This window comes from Anas acuta, chromosome 26 (genome assembly GCF_963932015.1).
Source record: "Anas acuta chromosome 26, bAnaAcu1.1, whole genome shotgun sequence".
Taxonomy (NCBI): Eukaryota; Metazoa; Chordata; class Aves; order Anseriformes; family Anatidae; genus Anas; species Anas acuta.
This window is the reverse complement of record NC_089004.1, coordinates 3865003-3889142: the sequence shown is the minus strand read 5'-3', so window position 1 is coordinate 3889142 and position 24140 is coordinate 3865003. Positions and strand designations below refer to the sequence as shown.

Here is a 24140-nt window from a genome sequence, read left to right as displayed (position 1 = left end):
TTAAGTGATTAAGCGTGTAAATATCATTTAGTGTTAATGAAATCCTAGTACCTATGACAGTAGATGTTTGTATCTTATGCTAGTGACATAAAAAATGAGGTCAGACCTACATAATTAAAGTTAATGTTTTTCCATGAGTTAACTTGTAGCCTCTGATACACCAGATTTTCTGCAATGTGCTTACGCTCTTTTTTTCTTTTATGTTTTTTTTTCTGTTGTAGTCAGTAGCTTCAGACCCGTTCACCTCCTCTTTTGGAGGGATGGGATTCTCAGATGACCCTTTCAAAAGCAAATCAGACACACCAGCATTACCACCGAAGAAAAATGTACCTCCACGGCCCAAGCCACCCAGTGGTAAGGAGGTTTTCTTTCTTAATAACCAGCTCCCCCAATTTACTGTATATTCTTGGAAGTAAGGACAAGTTGGCAGTCTTCTATCTCATATTTCAACCATGGAGGAAGGTACGAGATTATCAGTAAATTGTCAGGAATTGTCAAAAGAAAAAAAAAAAAAGACTGGAACTCTGGAACCGATTGGAGATTCAACTTCAAGTTGTTTTCACTCCTAGAGCTGATTTGTCAAAACATTCAGATACCAGTGAAACTGTTTGAAGAACTGAAGCCACTTTAGAACTGTTAGTTTCAAGTCTACTTTTAACAGCAGTGATATAGTTCAGTTAATATTAGCAGTGAAAATTTAGTTGGCTTCCAAAAAAAAAAAAAAAGGGAAGAAGAGAAAAAAAAATAAAAAGAAGTTCAGGTTTCTTCATTTGAATAGGCACATAAGTTTACACCAAACATGGGGGTCAACGTCTAGAATTTGGAAGGTTTTGTCTACCTTTCTACTGGTCTAACAGTCATACATTGTCTGCCTTTATGCAGTTGTGTTTTGGAGAAAAACATGCACTCTGCTCTCATCCTGTTTGTAACAGGTATTGTTGTTCTGACTGATTTTGCAAACCAGCTGTGCTAGAACTAGCTCCTTGGATAACAAGAAACGGTTCTGTCACAGGGGTGTCCCATAGATTGATCCCAGGTTTGGAAAATACTGTTTAATAGAACAGAGTTACAAGCAGACCATTGCAGCAGCATTAATTTGTTCCTATTACTATGACTTTATTCCTCAAAAGATTATGATGCACACTAAAACCTTGAAGTCGAATGATGAGGTTCTGTGTAGGTGAGTATTGATGAAAATTTGCCAGAAAATGCTCTAGGATTATGGAAAAGTTCTTGAAGCAGTCTGTTCCATGCTTGCTTTGTGTAAGTATTTCCCACTTAGAGGTACTGGAGGGTATTTAGTAGTTTGAAAAAGATATAATATGTGATGTCAACAAATGTCAACAGATAAGACACATGTCAGTAGAAGCAGAAGTATAAAAGCTGAAGGTAATCTTACTTGCCATCACAAATGATGCTTTTTTTTCTTTCTTTCTTTGGTTTTCAAGGGAGGTGTGTAAGTGACCATCTTTTTCTTTTTAGGAAATGTCTGCATAAAACAATTCAGTGTTTAAAGGGCCTCCATAGAGTTGAAAGAGTCAAGTACTAAATACACCTATATTATCTCTTTCATGTGGTTTCTTTCTATTTTTCGTTCGAAACATGATTATTCCTAGCAAATAGTGTTATACTAGCAGCAAAAATGGGCAATACATTCCATGGAATTGACTCACCTACATACTTTTCATTGTAGTATTTGTCTCTTTTCAACCCTTTTGTGCATATTGAAGAATTTTGGACATTTAGCTTTAATAATTTGTTTTGAATTTAGTTGTGTGCACTCAGCCTTTAATCCGTCTTTTCAAAAATTTGTTTAAATGTGTACTTCTTCCTTTCATTGGGAGACACAATATTTTTAAGGTTCCGCTGCTCTACCAAAAGCAAATGTTGTTATGATAAAATAGACTGAGGAGGAAACAAAGCAGGTTTTTTTTAAAAGCAAACGAGCCTCATGTGCTTATGCAGTTATACTCCTCCCTTCCTTCCACACTAAAGCAATCTTCAGTGGTTACTTAGAGCATGAGAAATTTTATAGTAATATACTGCGATTCAAACAAGAGATAGAAGCATACAAATATGTGTTAGAAATGGGAACACTGTTCAGAAAACAAACAACAGAAAAGAAACTTCCGTTGTTTCTTACCTTTCTCATTGGTCTGTTTAATTAAGAAAAAAAAAAAGTATGTGATAAACATCTTGCTGAAAGATGGATAAACGTTAGTTATTAACAGACAAATCTATAGGTTGCCTTTCTGGTCCCAGTTCATACTTGTTTTTGTAAAACTTGTTGAAGGGTCAGATCTTAATACTGAAAATTCATTGTGTGACTTGTTTGTTTTTTTCTTAGGTGCAATAGAGATTTCACATAAAGCTTTACTTGCCCTCAACACTCAAAAATCAAGTAGAAAATACTGGTTAATATTTTTGCAGAGCTTTAAAGCTGCCTGATTTCCCAAAGTAGTAGTTGATATGGGGAACGAATAAAATCCATCAGGGAAAGTTCACAGTTCAGTGCTTTTCAAGATTCAGAGTTCATTAGGACTTAAGTGACACACAAGCATTGTCTGATCCAGCTGTCAAGGTATTGCAGAGTGTGCTGGATAATCAGGATGTGGCCAAAGTGTGCCACGGTTTCCCTCCTTGCCCACACATCCCATGTTTTCTCCAGATGAATGAAGAGTTGCAGCTCAGGTCTGGTTTCTTTGCAAAGGCAGAGCTAACCTTTGGAACTGAACACTGGGACAGGGAAACAAGGCAGGCATAGCCTCTTTTGGTGAAGGTCAGATCAAACGGCCTTCAGGTGTACCTGCAGAAACCTGCAAAAGGAATGTGCAGTTCAGATAGCTGCTTTCAAATACGGACTCTGGAGATGCTTTTCATGTTGTACTTAAGGGAATTTCTCAGTTATGGCAGCTTTGCCTGTAGCAGGGTTGCAGTGGGCAATCATTTTTTTACCATATAAATCATGACCTATAAACTGAAAGATTCGTTGCTTTTCTTTCTTTCTTTTTTTTTTTTTTTTTCTCTGTTTTTGTACTCGCTGGTGTTTTGTTTTGTGTTTTGTTTTTGAAGTTTGGAAGATGACAAGCAGCAATGATCTGATGGCTGTGTTAGCAGGCACTTCTGTTCACAGCTGTCTGTGGTTGTTATTATCTGGCAAGGATAGGCAAACACTTACTGTGTGGCATGGATTAGACACCCTTGAGATCTGTATCTTTCCCTTCTCAAAAACTAAGGTTAGGAGACGGGATAACAATCATGAGATTGTTAAAGTTAAAAAAGTTGTATCTTAGGCCAACTCTCAGGCTTATAGTTGTTCTGTTCTTCATAAATCACTTTCCTCCTTTTTTATTCTCTTCTTTTCAAACCAGTCTTCAAGATCTTTCAGATGTTTCTCCGTCTTAAACTGATCCTTGTTTGATCCAAGAGAAAGCACCATATGTTTGTTTTTCTGGTTAATTTTTTTTTTTCCACATAACTATTTAAAGTGCAGTCTTTAAAGAGAGTTGGAGGAAGGTTAATGAATCAGTAAGTAAAAACAAAGAATGACAAGAAGTATTTTAGAAGCAACGAGCCTAGATGCACGGTGTATGTCAAAGCTCCAACACCCCTTTGTTATGCGTGAAGATTTGAAAAATCAGTATCTTTGTCCCCTACCTGGTTTAAGATTCTTTTTAGGCTGAGGAAGATCAGCTAAGAAAAAGCTCTTCAGCTACTCTGACCAGACTGTTCTAATAAAAATCCCCCAAGGAGTATGTGCATGTTCTTTTTCTTCAGGAATGCATTCATAGTCCATGAGGTTCCTGACGGACATTAGGTTCAGCGCAGCTCCCCTGGGACTTGGCTGACTTAATTTGATGTTCACCAGGTGGTACTGGACAACTTGAAGGTTTCTTCTGAGAGACGTGAAAGTTTTTCCTCTATTTATTGAGGCTGTACTTTTAATAATGCTCAAAAAGCACAAAAAGGTTATCCAGATATAAGCAGGTCTGTGCTTTGCATCGTGAGCTTTGGATTTGTCTTCTCCCTGGCTTATTAAATGAAAACAAGGCAACGTTGATTACTACTTATATTAAGAAAAATAATAGTGTATATTGAAGTACTTAAGCAAAGTGTGACAGGGATCTAAATTCCAGTGCAAATTATTTTCTCAAGCTGTTCTAACAAACAACTGAAGTCGCGTAGATTTATAAATATATTTTCTGATTTAAAGCGTTCTGTGTGCTATTTAGCACTACAGAACTTCTGGTCATTTTGTATTTTTTTTTTTATACTAGTTCTTGGGTTTTAGAGAACAGTTGTGTAATTAAGAATAAATAGTCAGAAAGAGACGATACACTGAAACCTGGCAGTTAAAATGGTCTATGCAGGTTCTCACAGATTAACAATTATGTTTTCTGCCGTGAGCTGCAGATTGAAATCAGTCAGAGTTCACCGCTAACTAGTTTCTAGGTAAAAGTTGTTGATTACAAAAAGAGAGAAACAGATTTTTTTTTCTTTTTCTTTTTTTTTTTTAAAGTACAGGAAGCTGCTGTGTGGGTGTCAGTGATTGGGTTATAAGTAAAATTCAATGCTCTAGTGCTTTGATCGTGGGACCTACTGCATTTGCCCCACCCTTACCCACTTCCTTTAAATGCAGCACCATGCATTCCACATTGCGGTTATAACAGTACTGTTAACCAGTGATATTAGTGGAAGAACCTTCACCACTAACCAGTGTGTAACCTTCAACCTCTTCTAAATTTTTATTGCTCGCTTATAGTGGTTTTGACCTTTTTAACCTTGAAAGAATATAAAAGTCCAAAAAATGCAGGAAGAAATTGTAGTTTCAGCGTGTTTTCTTCTTGTAGTGATTATTTAATAAAAACAGTTGTTTTTACCACTCCAGCTTTTTCACTCTTTGTAAATCTTAGAGTTTATTTAAAATATATTGAATATTAATGACTAATAGAAGTGGTGAGTGTTGTATTAATAATTATTCAATGATAATGTACTTAACAAAATTATGTATTGGTATTTCCAATAAAAACTTAGATAGAAAAATATCATAATTTGGATAATCAGAGGACTAAGTACTGAGTTCATCCCGTGTAACCAAGGAATTAGTGGATTTACTTAGTTGCTATTTGAAATACAAGTATTAAAATAAGCAGTATTGGGAATTTGTTATTCCAGACTGCACACAGTCAGTTCATCAAATAACTTTGTCTTTTTTTTTTTTAATCCATTTATTCTTGGTAGCTTTGATGTATTATGGAAACTGAATTTATAAATTGGCATTTCAGAGGTTAGTGGTTAACACCTCTATCTTCAAGTTAAGGACTTCGATTCCGTTCTCACATGGCTTTTTTGACAAGCACTGTTTTTTGAAATGTCAAAATACTGCAAAAAACCTTGAGAAGACAGAATAGGGGGCTAACTAGCCTTCCTTGAATTAGTAAGTATGATTCATCTTTCAGAGATGCCTCATTTGTGTGGAGTCACAAGAGACCTGAGTGCCAACACAAAGGTTTGCCCAGTGTTTAATTTGAGTGACTAGACATTATTACATAATGATATTATTAATCATAAATTTAGCCAACTAAGGTGGTAGAGTTCAGTATTTTTACCAAATGACAAATTGCAGAGCTGATAGAAGTATTTTGCTGTTGCCAGCAATTAAGTCTGTAAAGGCCCCACTGACTTAGGACTCAATCAGTCAGATTTGGCTTATGTGACTTTTTTTTTTTTTTCATCTTGCCAGTTGGAAGATAAAGAGATCTAAATCTGCTGATGGCTTTAAAAAAATGAGAAGGGGTGGGGTCTTTAAGATCTAGTAGAGATCTATTAAGATCTTAATATCTTATTGAACTACCCTGAAAACTAGAAGCTGTTGAGCTAGACTCAAACTGTTGAACTTTATTTGCACCCCTGAAATATTGTAGATGCCTCGCAGCGCTGTGCACGATCAGATCCTTCATGCTGTCAGCCACAGCTTTGCTTGCACAAATCGGAGGGGCAGGGCAGGCAGCTCTCGGAATGACAATGTTTGTAGAGCCCTGTTCTGCTGCTGCCTGCCTTTGTATTTGATGCTTCCTCCCCCTTTATGTCCTTTCTGATAAATATAGTTCTTTTTTCTGTGTGTCACTTCTCTAAATTTAAGGCATTTTATGGTTTGACTGTTTTTATAATTTTAGAATTAGTTTTCATCTATAAAGCAGTGCAAAAGTACAGCCAGTTTACATGGCCACTGACTTCTTATTAACAGCCCTCAGTTGAGCATTCAGTTTAATGAGAGAAAAAATGATTAAAAGAATTCCCTTGCATTTGAACATTTTTTAAATTTTGCATGGGCATATTCAAGTCATATGGATCACCTTTTGGTCGAAAGGGGAATACAGAGTTCTGTTATTCGCTGCATGATCACAGGAGTGCTTTGTTTATTTCTAAGTGGTACCACACACCTGTTTCCTTAGAGCTTCTTGAGTCCCCAAGGTTACTCACGAGTAGCATGGTGCCTGTTCACCTTTATTTTTTCCCCATCTGCAGCTGACTGTGAAAAATTCAATCTAAAAGTTTGTGACAGACAGGAAAACTTTTTTTTTTTTTTTTTCATACCTTCTAGAAGACCTGACAGTTGTGTTAGAGTACAGGCATCCCTTGTTGTTTAGGATAAATGACTCATGGGTGGAGCACCTGCCCTAGCCACAAACTAAAAATTCCATTCACGCTTTGATTCTGTTGTTTGTGCTGATCTCTCGCAGCAAAGATATTTCAGTACCGATTGTTGAAATAGGTTGTTCAGAGTCTGTTTCAGAACAGTTCGTTATCTGAATATACAACGATTCCTCTGCTAACCTCACCTTTTCAGAAGTCTGTAATTTTAACAACATTTGTCTTAAGCTAAGATGTTCAGAGTTACTAGCTAGCAAAAGGGGAGAATTTTGGAAATAATAAGCAAATCTGTTTTGATTTTTTTTTTGCATAGGAAAAATTCTTATTTTCTGTTACTAAAAATATATATTATCATTTTGTGCAAACAGCTTGATAGCCAAACAGTTGAGTTTGAAATACAGTGCAAAAATAGCTCCTGTTGAGGACAAATACCTTTGAGTTTTCTGTAGAAAATTGGTTTTGATTTAATGGCCTTTCAAGAACATTTTGAAAGCTGGTAAAATATATATATTTTCCTGTAAGTTCCTAAAGCTCACAGTTTATGAAACTTTTGTTCCACATCAGTGGAAGAGCTGGATAGTTTAACAGCATGGTAAAAAAAAACAACATGCTGAGTAAGTTAGGAATGATAGATACATTTGGTTAAGTGCCAAGGGAGAGTTCTGCTGGGAAGTACCTTACACACTGCACAGTCTTCAAAATTTCCTAGAGTAACACCTCCTCTGGCAGATACAAGATGTGTGAGGAGCCTTGGCATTACTTGCTCAGATGTAATTGCAGGTATGGACTCCACGCATACTGTCAGTACCTATCGTACATAACATGACTCTGACTTCTTACAGCATATTTTTCACTTCAGAACGTTTCCTGGAAAGGAGTACCTGTGTAGTGAAAGTTTAAAGCCATATCATCTCACCTCTGCCATGTTTGTCAGTCAGCATGCATAATACAAGTCTTCAAACACATGAAAACATGCTGTTTCTTGCAATACAAAAGGTACTTTTTTAGGCAAAAAGCTAGGATCATCCTTGAAACATGGAATATAGTTAAAACTCTAAAGGTTTCATTGTTTCATTGGCAATATCTTGTAATGCAATAAGTCAAATTGTCAAATTCTGTAATTGCATCCTACCAGGGAGATTATATTTGCCTTGAACTATAGATCTCAACCCTGAAGTTTGCTGTGGGGTATGAAATTAGATAAACCCTTCACATGGGTGGAGTTCACTATAAGTTAACAGCATTTGCTGTGGTAAACCATTTTGTTCATCATCTCTTTTTGCTGAAGTGAGTCCTCGGTGTGGTTTGGGTGCACCACTTGGGTAACTGCTGAAACTGCTGTGGTTTCAGAATAGGACCTGTTTTGCTTTTTTCTAAACTTTTTTTCCCTGAAACTATTAGCAGAAAAATCAAATAAGTAAGGGTTACAACTGTTTGCCTCTGCTTTCATATTACCATACCTCAAAAATGTTAAGCAGTATCGTTATAAAATGTAGTATTTTTAGTCACCAGTATACATAAGATTAATGGCATCTCAGTAACTACTGATAGTACATTTTGCCATCTTAGGATTTTACAAACGTCCTTCAGTTCAGTTGGTGATTTTTTTAAATATGATTTTTGAATTTTTCCTTTATGTTATAGAAATACTTCACCCACATCCTTGACATGCTAAACATAGAAATACAAAAGTTTTATTTAAATGCATACTTACTGCATTGGGAGATTCACACTTGGGGTAAGCCAGCAAGGATGTGTCATAAGAGAACTCTGGTGTCATTATTACTAATTTGTGGCCAATAAATAAGTAAATTTGAGCATCTAAAACCAAACAAATTTCTGCCAGGCCTTCGAAACCATGTTTGCTGAGTATGGCAGGATAGGACAAGCTATAAGCAGGATACGGAGTGGAGCAAAAGAGGACTCGTTGCAGAGTCTGTTGCAAGTGCTAGGATTGGCTTCTCCATGTGGGCGCTGCCCTTAAATTTCTCTGCAAAAAGTAACCTAGGTTTCATAAAGGTTGCCCTCTTTCTGCTTTTCTTCAAAATAACAGCATTAAAATCCTCTTCTATTCTTCAACATACAGAAGTAAAGAAAATGGCACTCAGAACATAAAATGAACATTTTCTATGTTATTAGCAGTAACTCTAGTATTCACGGTGACATTTCCTCTACAGCCAAGTTGTTCTTTTTTGATCTGTCCTGAAGATGAAGCACAAGAAACCCCTAATGCTCTCTGTTTATGTTCTGAAACCACTAGGGACTTTGTGCAAAAACATTAAACAGGCCACCTAGAAAAAAACAGGTTTGCTGAGCAAATACGTTGCAAAACCTGCATTCGTATTAACAGTCACCAATTCCACAAAGTGGTTTCAGCAACAGAAGATTTAACCTCTGAAAGGAGCAGCTTAAAATGGACCGGTCTTTCCTCTGTCCATCAAACCTGGTTTGGAACAATACAGGGTGGAGAGAATTTGCTTGCTATATCTGGCAGTAGGGGAACAAGAAAAAAAATGTAGGCTCTTGTTTTGCCTTGACCTAAAAATAGAAATACAGATGCTTTAATTCTCTCTGTAATTTAAAAAATGATTTGCTCCATATCTGCAGAATTACATTCAAAAAAATGCTGAGTTGATCATCTTTTGCCAGGTTTGTTCCTTACATTGCATAGGTGTGTCAGAAGGTGAGATCTGATGGAGATGAGCGGGATGTCAATGCAGTAAAACGTTTCCAGTGAACAAAACATGGCCTCTGCAAAGGCAGATGGAAACGCTGGTGAAGGGATGGTCCAGGCTTGTGGGGAGAGCAAATGCCGCTGGTATTTCCTGTATGTTTTGGTCACTTCCTTCCATGAAGGAAAAATCTTTGGTGTGATCTGCTTGTCTTTTAGAAGCCCCACATATAGTTGGAAAATAATGGAAAATTAGTTGGAAAATTATAGTTGGAAAATTCCCCGTGGAAAATAGTAGTGGAGTGACCATTTAAGAGCTCGTCCATCCTCCAGCTTCAAGACAGCACAACCAGCTTGCTTTCTAAATACTGTTTCTTGAACCCCTTGGGTATGGTGTGGAATGCAGCAAATTCCCTAAGTAGTCTTGAGTATTCTTAAGTTTTGTAGAAATTTTAGCAATTGTCTAATATAAATCCGTCTTTATAATGTCTAAATCTATTAGTCTTTCTTGGTGTCCGATTTGCAGCCAAGACTATGATCAGGTTCCCCCTGAACATTCTTAAGACTAAACAAACCCAGTTATGTCTCCTGCTGCACGTGTCTTGTTTCCTACACCTCTTTCTGTATGCTTGTTCTCCTGAGGGCTTTCCAAACTTGCTTTGCATTTTTTGTGATGCACAGTGCCAACAAGTGGTTGCCATATTCAATTTGAGGCCCAACTTGAGTGGAAGAAATAATTTTCCCTGTAACGTTCTAAGATTTTGTCACTGATCAGCAAGTTGTGATCAGTTGTGTTCAAGAAGCATCTGGATGACATTCTTAAACGGTAAAACATTTAGCTTGCCCTGTGTGGAGTCAGAAATTGGTATTGATGAGCCTCATGGGTCCCTTCCAACTCAGGATATTGAGCAATTTGATGCGGTCATACCTGAGATTGAAAAGGAAATTTGGCCCTCTTGCTCTCATTTCCCATTTTTCCCATTGGCTCATTCGTAGGCATTAAATATCCACAGAATGCCTTCTCAATGGAGAGCAGGGATGGTGGTAGTGCTGCTGAGGTAAGAGTCTGCTGGTTCCTCCTGACCGAGGCTGAGGACCGCAAAGCCCCCGCAGTCCTTCAGGAGGTGCCACCAACGCTGTGTGGAGCCTGCTGATGGTGAGGGCAGCACAAGAAGGACGTGGAGCTCTTGGAACAGGTGCAGAGAAGGGCCACTAAGATGGTCAGAGGGCTGGAGCAGCTCTCCTGTGCAGGAAGGTTGAGGGAACTGGGCTTGTTTAGCTTGGAGAAGAGCAGGCTCTGGGGAGACCTCATTGCAGCCTTCCACTACTTGAAGGGAGCGTATAAACAGGAGGGAGAACGCCTGGTTACATGTGTTGATAGTGACAGGACAAGGGGAAATGGTCTTAAACTAAGACAGGGGAGATTTAGGTTAGAAATTAGGAGAAAGTTTTTCACTCAGAGGGCGGTGAGGCACTGGAACAGGTTGCCCAGAGAGGTTGTGGATGCCCCATCCCTGGAGGCACTCAAGGGCAGGCTGGATGCGGCTCTGGGCAGCCTGCTCTGGTAGTTGGCAACCCTTCTCAGAGCAGGGGGGTTGAAACTAGATGATCTTTAAGGTCCTTTTCAACCCAGGCCATTCTCTGATTCTGTACGTCCTGCAGGCTTGAACGCAGGAAGGTGGGCCTTTGGGTGGCCTCTGCGATAGGGGAGGCTGAGGGATTTAATGGCAGGTGGAGGCAGGCTGCTGGATGGGTTATTTATTTAGTGCAAGTCTGCTGATCTTTTATTTCTCCTCTTTGACAAACGAGAATTGCCATAGATTCAGGCAATTTCTGCTTGATGTATGCAGCTTATAATGTTTATGAGCACCTGTCACTGACTGGAAATACTTTCTTAAAAGATAGCAGGCTATGTCTTAAACATGGCAAGTACATACTCTGATATGTGTGCCATGATGTGAGTAAATTATAAGATTCCTATCAAATTATAATTCAGAAAATTGGAAGCTTTAAAAAATGGATTTATGAATGTAAATAAGGTATGTAATTCAGGTTGATATGTGAGAAGTTGTAAATATATTTTCTTTTTAAAATGTTTCCAGGTTTTCCTTTAACATTTGTCAAGTATACATTATCATTGTGACTGACCTTTTTTTTAAAAAAAAAAGAAAAAAGAAAAAAAGGGGGGAAGAATTACATTTTTCTGTTTAGTTATTTGACCTAACAAAATAGTTTTTTCAAGGGGAATTTAAAAGTAACCATTGAAGTTCTAATTGCAACAACCAAAATTTACAACCATGATTCATGAGCATACACAACAGCTCCTGTGATTGCATCTGTCACTGGGGTAGAGTATAAGAACAAGAAGTCACCTACAGAAACTGGGTTGCACAGCAAGCACCCCAGAACAAGGTGATTTCTTCATCACGCTATTTTCCGTTGCACATAGTGGTACAAGTATAAACCAGTTCCAGGAAAAAAAAAAAGCATGCATTCTGTAAAGTCACAGTTAAGTAACTATTTTGTTCTATGTAACGTGATTAATTACTTACCTTCAGTAATATGTTTCCAAATATTTTGTCTTTTATATTATCCCAAACAATCTGAAATGTCTCTAATCCTGGAAATTGAACTTAAGTCCTGCTTGTCAAATTTTTTCTGATCAAATGTCTTTACATTGGGTTTTATAATTTAAAACCTTGATTGTATTAATATGGAGTATTTGTAAGAAATATAATCAGTTAAACCAATTATTTCAAATGATTTGTATTGAGAAATGAATAGGATTGTATTTGGTTAAGTTTTAAACTACCCCCAGGAAAAAAAATGGATGATGCTAAATTGCATCACACGTTTCCTATTTAAGGGGTTTGCATTGTCCATGGTAAGTAACTTCTCTTTTTTTCTCCTTTTTTTTTTTCCCTAAACTTTCCAGGTAAAAGTACTCCTGTAAGCCACCTTGGGTCTTCAGATTTTCCCAAGCCCCATGATCCATTCCAGCCATTTGGGGCTGACAGCAGTGACCCGTTTCAGAGTAAAAAGGGGTTTGGGGACCCATTTAGTGGAAAAGATCCATTTGCTCCCTCCTCTTCAAGTAAAACTTCTAAAGACTCTTCCTTGGGGTTTGCAGACTTCAGCTCTGTAAGTTAAGTTCATTGTCTCTGAGCAAACCACTTTCTGCTCTGCTTGCAGCAATCTATTGGGTTTTTGTTTTAACTGCAAACCTACTGTTCACTGGCTTCTGTCTCTTAGTACCTTCATGCTGTCCTCATTGTTTTTGTATTAATATTTCTGTAATAAAAAGGTATTATTTCAATAAAAAAGGAGTTTCAAGTTTCATACTAAATTTTGAAGGGTTTATTTGCATTTAAATTATTTTAGTACAGTGTGCCTTTACTCACAAATTCTTTGTAGCAGAATCTGTGTATTGTTTTTGTTGCATGGAGGCTATTCTGTAAACTGGTTTTGGGGAGCCAATGATGTAAAGATTCAAAAAATAATTGTTGGAGACATTTATATAGCGATTTCACCATATCCTGAGAAGTGAATCCTTAAAGGGAAAGATTCCCTAAAATATTTGTGTTTGTTGTGAAAAAAGTTCTGACAATCCTGTCACAATGTTTGCTGTATACAATGGAATGTGATGCTAAGGATACGTAAACGAGACAGAGATTGAAAATTTAGCTGTTGAATTTTGTTCCAGTTACTGGTATTGTAGAAAAGCCCTTGTTAGACAAAGAAAACGATTGTTTTGTAGAACCAATACAGAAGCATCCATTTTGCACTCCAAAAGACAGTATCAGAAGGCGAAGCCAAGTACTTGTTCATTAAATATATCCAGGTTTCTAAAAGCCTGGCTTTGTTTTAAGTGCTGGCAGGTATGTTATTGAATTGGAAATCAATGTAAATATAGTAGTAGCGTGGTTCTTATGTTTCCACACGTAGGTAGAAATCTGTTCTATCCACAGCTTCAGGCTTCTTCCTTCTTTCATGTGTTTTTTCTGTCACGTTGCCACGCAGTGAAATTGCCAGCTTAATCTGTCACTCAACTCTGACGAACGCAGTTCAGTGTTCAGCAAGTGGAGATCTTTAAGCTGAACCTTTCAGGTTGCTGATTTTTTAAATGTTTTCCCCTGATTATTAGTTACTAGTAAATGTGTATCACTTTTCTATTTTATATTGTTAGTCGAGGTCATCTATGCATACTTCTAGCTGGCCTCAGTGCTTTAATTTATCTATGATACTGGAGATGTCAAAGATGAAGATATTATGTATGCTTTACCACAGTTAGTATTAGCCTGTTGAATTTGGTGCACAGTTAAATTCTGTGATTGTATACAAAATGGTGACATTCTTAATAAAAATAAGACGCAAAACTTGCTTTATCTGAAATTTCTTGAACACCACCTAGCTTCATCCTTGAATGGAGTGGAATGACTGTTTCCCAGCTATTGTTGTCTTATTTACAGACTGCATTTCTTAAGTTAAAAAAGTGGCTCACACTGATGGATTGCATCAAATGATTAACCAAAATCTCTGATCACTGTCCCAATGGGTGCTCTAGTGTTTAATTCTCTGTGCCATCAAGTTTCCAGGAGGTGAGAGTAACTTGAAAAGATGAGGAAAAATTAGGAAAAGAGATCTTGAGCAGCAGCCACTTCTAAGTATTGTTAGGTGGCACTTCATCCAATAAAATTAAGTATTAATTTATTTTGTGAGTTGCTTTCTACTCCTGTAAGAACAACAAAAAATGTTAACAATTTGAGAAGAGATGGGTTTCCTGGTTCTTTTCAGCGTTTCTTTTTTTTTTGCTTGCCTATAACATGATTATTCCGCTACACCTGATAATTCTTAATCCTTCTGTATAAAGTCTTAAGTGTACTAGTTGCCTCGTAATCAGGAAAGATGTGCTTGTCTTCTCCTATGCTTTGGGAAATTTTGCTCATAAACGAAATTAAAAGCAATTTTACTTACAGAAGTTATTTTGACATACAGCTTGAGTCAATGGAACCTGAGAACAGATTCTTAGAATAATGTAGGTTTGAATAATTGATTAACTTGACTTTTAATTGGAATTCTTTACTGTTGCAAATGAATAACATGAGGACCTTCAATAATTTTTAGTAGCACTCTAGAAAATATGTTTTGTTTTGTTTTTTTTGAGATGTTGGCCAAATCGTGCACCCAGAGTTCAAGTGGATTCTCATTGCATTCTTAACTTCTTTACTGGCATTGAATATGACTCTTTGGAACAAACCAAAATATTTTGGTAGCTCGTGTTTCAAGTATTTCTAGTTTCCAGCTTCAATTTACAGAATAACAAGAAAAACAATCTATTAATGCAAAGAAAACATTTAAATTTCGAAAAAACAGTGCTTAGAACCAAGCTGATTTCTTTCTCTTAACGTAAGCTGGTAATTTATCAAATACAAGGCAGCATAGCTTTTTTTGTATGTCATTAGTTTTGCTGCAGAACCTGCTGTTTTCCTCATTTATACATTGGGTCTGAGTGTACTTTTGAAAAAAAGATATGTTTTTATGAAATGACACATAAGTGATACATATTTATAGATTTCTTGAAACCTAGACATATCCAAAAAAAAATGTTATTGTTTTAAATGATTTGTAACTGAGTTGCATGACCTTTTTATAGGCCATCTGTGCAAGAATCAATGGCCAGAATGAATTGTTTCACTATCTAATGGTCAGTTATGCTCCTGAAAATTTTACTTCATGCCAACTCTTTGCAATAAGGCACATACAGATTTGTTTCCAACTTTTTTTTGGTACTCAGCCCTTTCTATCTACAAAAATAAGTTATGTATTGTACACAAGTCTTAAGTTGGACAGTCATAAGCTTTGGAAGATTTATCTGAAGAAACAAGCTATATACGTAAATCTATTCTCTCAACATTAAAGAAAAAAAGGCACCCCAGAATGTTTGACCAAAGCTTATTGTATTTCTGAAAACACTGAAAATAATTACTGTTATTCTTGATCCTAGCTATAGGATATTCTTTTTGAATCCTTGGAATACATGGAGAAGTCCTGCTTCTATTTGAGCCTGTCTTCACTATATCTTGAAAAAAAAAATCTATTTAAAATTCTATTTGAAATTCTAGTTAGCACTTAAATCTTGCCTTTCAGCTGCTCCCTGGAAATATTTAAAGGAGTAATGATAGGATTTCTTCATTTTAAGATATTAAATGTGTGGTTCTTCTGTTGTATGTCAATAACACTGAGTGCAAAGGTTCTCAGAGCAGTTTTAGTGGCGCTGTAAGCAGAGGTATTGTTTGAAGAAAAGCAGCTTTAGAAGTAGCTTTGCATCAAATTATCATGATTTTGCAGGTATTGTGAGAAATAAAATGAGGAAGTGTGAGCATACAGAAGCATACAGATGAAACATGATTTAACTTTAGTAAATGCAAATTGGACTTGGTTTTAAACAAATACAAATAGATGCATTTATTTAAAATATGAATTACAGATACAATGCAGAATGGAAAAGGCAAAGGTGGGGGCGTTCATGTAGTGCATATGCAGCTAGGCATATAGGTCTATTACTTAAAGCTGCATTTAAAATTCAGTATTTCGAGCTTGTCTGGGAAGGAGTAGCCGTGCCAGCTGGTGCTGTGGCCTGTTTTGCTGTGTTCAGAGTTACTATGTTGAGGTCCAGAGGGCAATTTTGCAGTGTACATTCAGCTGAAATTAAAACTATACGTTCTGTGTAGTTCTCTCTCCTGGGAGAGAAAAAGAGGGGAAAAAAAAAAAAGAAACAGATTTTCCAGAACATTTAAAAAAAAAAGATAGAACAAAGCAAATTTTAGAAGTGGGATATAATGCAAACATTTGTGTGCACCTCTGCCAACGCTTCTGCAAACATCATCCTCTTTGGTGGATGCTAAAATTAAACACTAACAGATTGTATTTTAGATTTAAATTGTTATTATTTAAATATTTTATAGTACTTTATGTAGAAGGTTTGACCAAACAAACTTATGCATAGTTTGACGGTAATACCAGACCATAATTTTGGAATTGTTTTGTTTAATAGTGCTTAAAGTGTTTTGGGAAGCTCAAACAGGCTTGGAAGCCCAATGTTAAAATGTGTTATATTTCCTTAGTATTTTCTGCTGAAGTAAATTGGGTTCTCTTAATTATTTCTTACTGGAAAAAACTCAACCTGTATTTTACAAACAGTTGCAAGAAGCGCTTCGCTAACTTTTGATTGAGTTATGGATCTTCCCCCAAATCAGGAGTCTCCAGAGTCATTACTGAAGCCCCTCACCATTAGCAGGAAATATTGCAATAAAACTCTGCCATGGACTTGCAGAAGAGTAAATAAGTCTTGGTTTAACCAGCTAAGAGCTACACATCTACTATTCTCAAAAATGGATGTAGGTTGTGATGCTCCCAAACCGCTAACTAACTTCTGTGTTTGTGGGGTTTTTGTTTGGCTCCAGTCTTCTGGCCACATCCATACACAACTGGGAGATGGATGCAGGGACGTGCAGCCCACATGGGTTAGTTCTCTGGTGGGAGGAGGAAGACGTTAAGGAGATAAAGGAAAGGATGAAGTGAGGAAATGAGTGAGTGAATTTTTGTCTTAGTCCAGAAGAACTACCCTAAGACAGCTTGGTATACTTGATTCATATATTATTTAATGAGTCTGATTCATTGTGTTTTTCTACTAGCTTTTTGGTAAATTTATTAATTTGTTTTCCATTCTCGTTTTTTAGTTTGGAAATGAAGAACAGCAGCTGGCTTGGGCAAAGCGTGAGAGTGAAAAAGCAGAGCAAGAAAGACTAGCTCGATTGCGGAGACAAGAACAAGAAGACCTTGAGTTGGCTATTGCACTCAGTAAGGCTGATATGCCAAACTCCTAGAGCTTGTTTGGCTCCACCCTGTCCGAGTGAATCCTTTAAACGTGGCTTTTATAAAATACTAAATTCTTGGTTTCTGTTGTGAAAATAATTCTAGTCACCTTCAACTCTAAACAAGGCTGTCTGGTTCAATCAAACTGGGCTCTGTGTGGCTTTTCAAACGCGCAATATGCAAGAAACACTGTATAAGCTGTATTATATGTTCTAGATAAAATTTACTGCTTGTAAGAAATTTAACACATGATCCTAAGATACCGAAAGCAAAGTTTCTTTATCTTGAAGACAACGTTGCGTATAGAAACCTGCAACTTGTGAATCTGGCTTTTTATGACCTGACTTCCATTGTTTTTTGAGGCTGCAGTATGAATTTCAAAGAAGACGTTATAAAACGGTATTTATAGAATTAGCTTTCACTTGTTACATTTATTTAATTATTCATGGTAGGCTAATGGGTATGTTATCTACATCAAAATCTTCAGTATAAATTCATTATTAGATGTTCCCTTTTTATCCAGGATATATGGCTTTTATGAAAGAATCTGGCAATTTATATATGATGAATACAAGCATAGTGAAGTGTATAAAATATTTCAAATTTGAAACCTGTATGAAAGAGTAGTTTTCCTTATTTAAACACTTACTTGCATTGGCTTTTAATTGTAGGTGATGTAAAAGAAGGAGTTAATTCAGTTGTAGTAAATTGGGTTTGGCTATTAAATAACTAGGTAAAATCTTGCTTTATCTCATAAGCAAATGTGGTTACAGGGTTGTGGTAAAAGTTTGAGTGCTTCTTTCATGTAAAATCAAGCAACTTAAAACTTAGCAAGGTTGAGCTGAGTTCTCCCCTACAAGTCATTTCACTTTCTTTTGCTCCATTTGCCAGAACAAAGATCATATTTTTTGTGTTGTCCATCTGATAGTGTGAGACAGTCTCTATCTCTGTTTCTTTAATTCCATCTATCCTACAGTATGGGGTTGCAGATAAAGCATTCTTTAGCTGAAATAAGGCCAAATTCAAACAGATTTTATTTGCAAAATACATGTTCATGCATAAATTATAGAACTGGATTGGCTTTTAAATATGTCTTGCAGTAGTAAGTCCAAGTAGGAACAGATTTTATATACACTTGCAGAACTCAATACTTCCACCTGGTAAGGATAACACAACGTGTTTTCCATGTCATATAGAAAGCCCTTCTGATAGATCTGTGAATTATTTACTTACTAAAATGCCTTTTCTGGTAATTACAGGAATTCTAAGACTTCAGTTGTCTTTGCCTTGCACTTTCATGTCTAAATAGTGTAGGCATCTAGCACAATTTTTTTTAATGTCCTTATTGTGCATCTGCTTTCCTATCCTTGGTTCTGTAGGAATACAAACCGGGTACTTAACATTCTTTGTTTTTACACATGCAGCCATTATCTTGTAAAACTTTCTCTATTTTCTGGAAAACGTGCTATTCCCTTGTCATCGTTCATGCATTTACGTTTTTTATGCCCTTGCTTCCTTAATTTTATTTTTCAAAATACAATGATAGTGCCTGTTCATTGAATGAAAGCAATCTTTCCCCATGCTATTGTAATTGCCTTATTCTGGATGCTTTCCTTGCACAGAGATAGCAATCAAATTGGATTATTTTAATCTTATTAGTAGTTTTCAATTCTGAAACGTCGCTAAAACATAGCATTGGTTGTCTCAGGATTTTGTGACTAGCTATATGGGTGAGTGCATGTCTGTGTGTGTGTGCACACACGTGTACATCCATTCATTTACACGTGCAGCAATATGTAAGACAAAACCAAAAACTCCTATCTCAAAATGCAGTCTGGGAGTCACAATGCCCTGTTTTCTGTGTGTCTCCTGTGCTACTGGTACTACAAATAATGTGAATCTTTAATTTGCCTCAGAAGGGGAGAAGATGCATTCTAGTATCAAAACAACCATTTGATGATTTTTTTTTTCCAGTGAATGCAGTAGGATTTCTAATTTTACAGAATCTGATTTGCTTTCCCTTCCCATTGAAATAACTTTTCTCTAAAATATGTCAGCTTAAATGATCAAACGTGTTAAAACATCAATGAATTCTCTTTTCTCTTGGTTTACAAGACTCAAAGTCTCTGAAAACAAACATGGTCTGTCTATATCTAACATGAGATGAAACTTGCTGTGAAAGAGCAATTTTCATAATTGAATGGCTGCAGTGCAGGATTCTCAGTGAAGTTAAACAAATTGTATTCATGAGTAAGATTCTCCTTTTCATTTTCACTTGGACAAGAGTCTTTGTAGTGTCTCTTTAGCTAGAATAAAACACCATTTATATGTAGTGCCATTTTAGAAAGGAAAACCACTTTTAGACTACTACTCGGATGATGTCACTCCAGTGGGACAGGGTGGATGAGCTAAATAGCTTGATTCATTTTCTGTGTTATGTACCATAACAAGACTTTCTGCTGCTTTGTCAGTGCTGAAAAATATTGTAATTTATAATGCTTCTCAGGCAATGAGTCGGTGTTTTCAAGATGTTGAGCAGGAAGCCAGAAATGTGAATTCATCTAGCATTCCACATAGTGTTAGAACTGATTATTTTCCTGTTTCCTTATGGACTCATTCTCCTTATTTGCTTGGACAATAACAGAAGATCAAGCAAAAGTCCTCTATGCACAGTGTATAAGATCTAGTGTCCTTAGATTTACTGAAACACTTTTGATTCAACATTTTAGGCACTGTGGTAGAGGAAAACTTAGCTGTGATTTCTCTCTGTTGTATTTAATACAGTTTTCCTTCTGTGTAAAAAGGAAGATTGCCCACATTCTTCCCTTATGCTTGTAACTTAGTGTTTTGTATAATAACTGCACTTGTTCTAAGACAAAATTTATTGCAAGATACTGATCTTTATTCTTCCTCCAGAACAGTGAAATTTAAAGCACAAATAGGCCTTTTGCTATTTGGGCAGATAAAATATGTACAATGCAAGATATATAAAATGTGAGTATACACAATGCATATACAGTGTACATTGAGATCCATATTATTTGTGTGTATATATATATATAGTGTATTGAATAATGTAATAATAGTGTGTGTATATACTATATATGTCCACATACTATGTCTAGTATATAGTTACTTGTGCTGTACATAAAATGTGTATATACAATGAATATGTAGAATATGCATTTATATTCTATATATTAACATTTATGTGTATGTATGTATTCTCTAGAGAGAGATGGATACAGAAATGGAATCTATACAGAAATACAGATTAGATCGTGGCTCTTAGAATTTCAAAGTTCTGGTGAAAGAAAAAAAAAGAGGAGGAATGACTACTACTAATAAATTTGTTTCAAGATTACTTTTATTGGCATGAAAAACTGTGTTCATTAGTTGTGCCAAGTGTGAGAGAGAAACCTGGCAGAAAGTAGGTATCATCTGCACTGGATGTGATTTCAGTCTTTTGAGTTTTTCAAGTGTCTTTTTGAACTGTAGACTTAATTTCTGATCTGCTTGCATGTGTGGGTCATGTGATGTCAACTTTTTCTCAGGCTGAGGCAATGATTTTTCTCCTACATTTGCTTCTATTTCACTTTTTTTCTTTTTTTTCGCCTTTTTAAAATACTTTATTTAAGGAGCTGTCCCCCTCCCCACCCCTTCCAGCCCCAAACACACACACACAGATCAAACAGGCACATGCTAAGGTGGAAAACGTGTTTTTCTTGCCTCATTCCAGTTATATGGGTTGCACATAATTGTCATCTGGATTTCAGTTCTGTTTTTCCTCCATTTCCACCTAGTTTTTACTTCAGGAGGAATGACTATCCATGGCATTCTTGGCTTTGAGGAAAGAATGGAGGTGATTCTACTTTCTTCTTGGATAAATTATTAGACTCTGTAGTACGTTGAGCAATCACAAAGAGTTTAGTAGGCTTTTATAGTGGCACATGTGTATTTTATACGGAGTACCGTCACTGCTGGAATGACTCATGGAAAACTATGAATTGCATACAGCACCGAGGCACAACAGTTAAAACAGGAAAGACAGATAATTTTTCACATTGAACCTACGCATGCAAACTTTGCATGTAGGACAGATATTGAATTACCCGCTTATTCCTTTATAGACCAGTATGTTCACATTTGCCTCAAGTAGTTTCCCTGAGACATAGTCAAATGCTCTTGTTGTAAAACATACCAGTCATTCTGCAATAAAAACAGATGCTCATAAAAGCAGTACTCCTATAATACTGCTGTATGAAATATTTTTATATTGGCAAATTTTTCCTTATGAAATCTCTGCCCTATGAGGATCATCTGTCCTTACTGTATTATGTTTCATGTAATGTGCTCGCAAAGTGTAGGAAATTCCAAGCCGTGTCCGAATTTGTAACTTTTTTTTTTTTTTTTAATTCCTGTCTGTGAAATCTGTTGTCAGAAATTTTGTAGAAATCATTTTGTCATCTTATGCTGAAAGATAATGCACTTTTCTTGGATTCTTCTTATAATCCTTTTGGGGTTACTATTTCTTCTTTAGTGTTTCTCCATTGAGAAGAGTATTTATTCTGTAGAACCAAGGCCCAAGGAATTTTGGTCCAAGTAGAAATGTTGCTTTCCCAACGTCAGAGTTTGATTTCTGCCTCCTCCTGCGTTTTATTCCTCCCTCTCAGGAATTTCGCTTCTGTTTAATCCTAACGTTGCGTATGAACTCTGTTAAAGTGAATTATCTGTGCTAATAATGATCTAGTTCAAATATCTTCCTACACCAGAGGAACAGCCAAGTTTTTGTTGTGTGTCAATCATTGCATCTCTCTGTAGACTCCACAACACCTTTTCTTAGAAAGGAATTTTGCTTGGAGTATGGTGGAATCATAGAAGATTTATTTTTAGAGTAAATATGTTAACTATTATTCATTGACACATTTGTTTGATCAGTTGATATAATGCTCTTTTTACTTGAAAGTTTTATAAATAAAGGCTAATTTGTTATAAAATGGAATTTTCATTTCTCCAACTTCTGCCTTTCCCTTTTAATTTTAACTATAAAAGGAAGACTCCTAGTGAATATGGTTCCTTCTGCTGTTACAATTATAGCCTGCTCTTCTTGGTGTCCCTGTTAATACGACTTGCTCTAGTATGACCTAAAAAAGGTGGAAACATAAAGTGGAAACTGCAATGTTGACCTAAATTTGACTAATATCTCCAAATATGTACATTATCATAGTTATATTTATCTCTTGACTATTCATAACAAATTGAAAGAAAGGTATTTTAATTTTAACCCATCTCATGTGCTTATTGTTTAATATAATAAGAGAAATGTTATTGTTTAATATAATAAATGAAAAGTTACTTTTTGGAGCTCTGAGGCTTCGGCGATCTTTCTTTCCTTTTTTTTGTCCATGATTTCCTAAGCTCTCATGTCAAACTTGTGGATTTTGCTTAGAACAACTGCTTTATTGTCGGTGCTGAGGTCTGTTGTGTTTTTTTTTTTTTTTTTCTTTCCCTCCTTTTGGCGGGAGCCCTCGGCACGTTGCTTTCCCTTCTGTCCTCGCCTCCGTGTCCCAAGCACATTTGGTCTGCACTGACCAGTCAGAAAATCCAACGCCGCACCCTTTCCAAAACAATTTGTGTGCCGCAATGCTAAACATCCAGGCAATTTACGCTGGGAGGGGTTACAGAGATCACCAGAGACAAGCCCTTTCTGCTCAGTGGAAAAACACACCTCACTCTCAAGCTATTCTGCATTATTCACTTTGACTCATTATGCTCCCATGTGTTTGTTTTATTTACTCGGCTTCTGCACACATTGGCATGGTTAACGACAGCTTGCCAAGGCAGGTTTATCTGGAAATTGCTCTCCAGCAATATTTTTAGTACGTTGACATTTTAAAGCCAGGATTTTGCTATAGCATGTCACAAACAGGCACAACTTCCTAACCAGGTTCTTTCATCATGTAATTGTACCAAAAAAAAAAGTGGGCCACAGCTTGGTGTTTTTGCTCCTGCTCGGTTTTTGGAGCCTGACCTATTCAACATACTGATCCTAACGTTCTCCACATTTGTGCCTGATCTGCGTTATCCAGGCGTAATCTGAAAGGACTCCAGGTTCCAGGCAGAGCCTCTTCGGCAAGGAAGGGAGGAAAGCGCACGCATCCCTCTTCGGGAAGAAACATTTACAAGTGGAAACTCCAACGTAAAGGAACACAAAGCAACCAGCCCAGCTGTTAAACCTCAAGAGCAAATGTGGCATTTCTGCCTGGACCTAAAAATGCCCCACGAGCAGCATGGATTTTGGAAGTTGAAGCTCTCAGAGCCCCGCTGCCATCCCTGCCACGGAAGCTGCAGTCGTATTTTTCCCTGTCAGAGGCTGCCTGGAGAAAATTGCTGACTCTCCTGGCTGCTCTGCGGGACTGAGTTTAGTCACACTGAACATTTTTTACCTCCTGTCTGGTTCTAGGTGCCGATTTTTCTGGCAAAGGCAGTGCGAGCGTTTTTTTTTTTTCATTTAATGACTGCAATTATAACTTTTTATTGGTGCTGATGCAGCACCTCTTACAAATGCTGCAGCCTCCCCTATTGATGAAGTCCCATAACGCTCCTTGCCAACTGCCAGCATAATACATTTTGGCTGTTGAACTGCCCATAAACGTTGTCCTCAATCACAGCATTTCACAAGGAAGCTGTGCAGAGAACAAAACTGCAGGCTTTCTCTGCCCATCCCTTGCACCTGTGGGAAAGGCACCCAGGCATCCGTATCCCTAGTTTTGGAAGTGCTCAAGATACAAAATCATCAAAATATCAAAAAACTATTTATGCTGTCATCATGCATGGACTGTTAAAAAAGTGGTTGTTGGGATTTGAGGATTTTTATTGTGTTTTGCTTCGTGTTTAAGCCTCAGGCTCAGTAGCTTCTTTTCTAATATATTAAATGTCA

The 24140-nt window shown here is 36.8% G+C and overlaps 1 protein-coding gene across 10 annotated transcripts in view; it reads left to right on the top strand.

Annotated features, from left to right (window-relative positions):
• Nucleotides 1-22564, top strand: part of EPS15L1 (epidermal growth factor receptor pathway substrate 15 like 1) — a 42701-nt gene extending 20137 nt beyond the window's left edge. For 9 of the 10 annotated variants that reach the window (XM_068661361.1, XM_068661355.1, XM_068661360.1 and 6 more), the window contains 3 exons: nt 222-354; nt 12261-12466; nt 17065-22564. In XM_068661361.1, coding sequence (XP_068517462.1) covers nt 222-354; nt 12261-12466; nt 17065-17211 — 486 coding nt within the window. In that variant the 3' untranslated portion in view covers nt 17212-22564. The remainder of the gene's footprint in view (nt 1-221; nt 355-12260; nt 12467-17064) is intronic. The other variant, XM_068661357.1, reaches the window with a different exon arrangement.
• The last annotated feature ends 1576 nt before the right edge of the window (nt 22565-24140 follow it).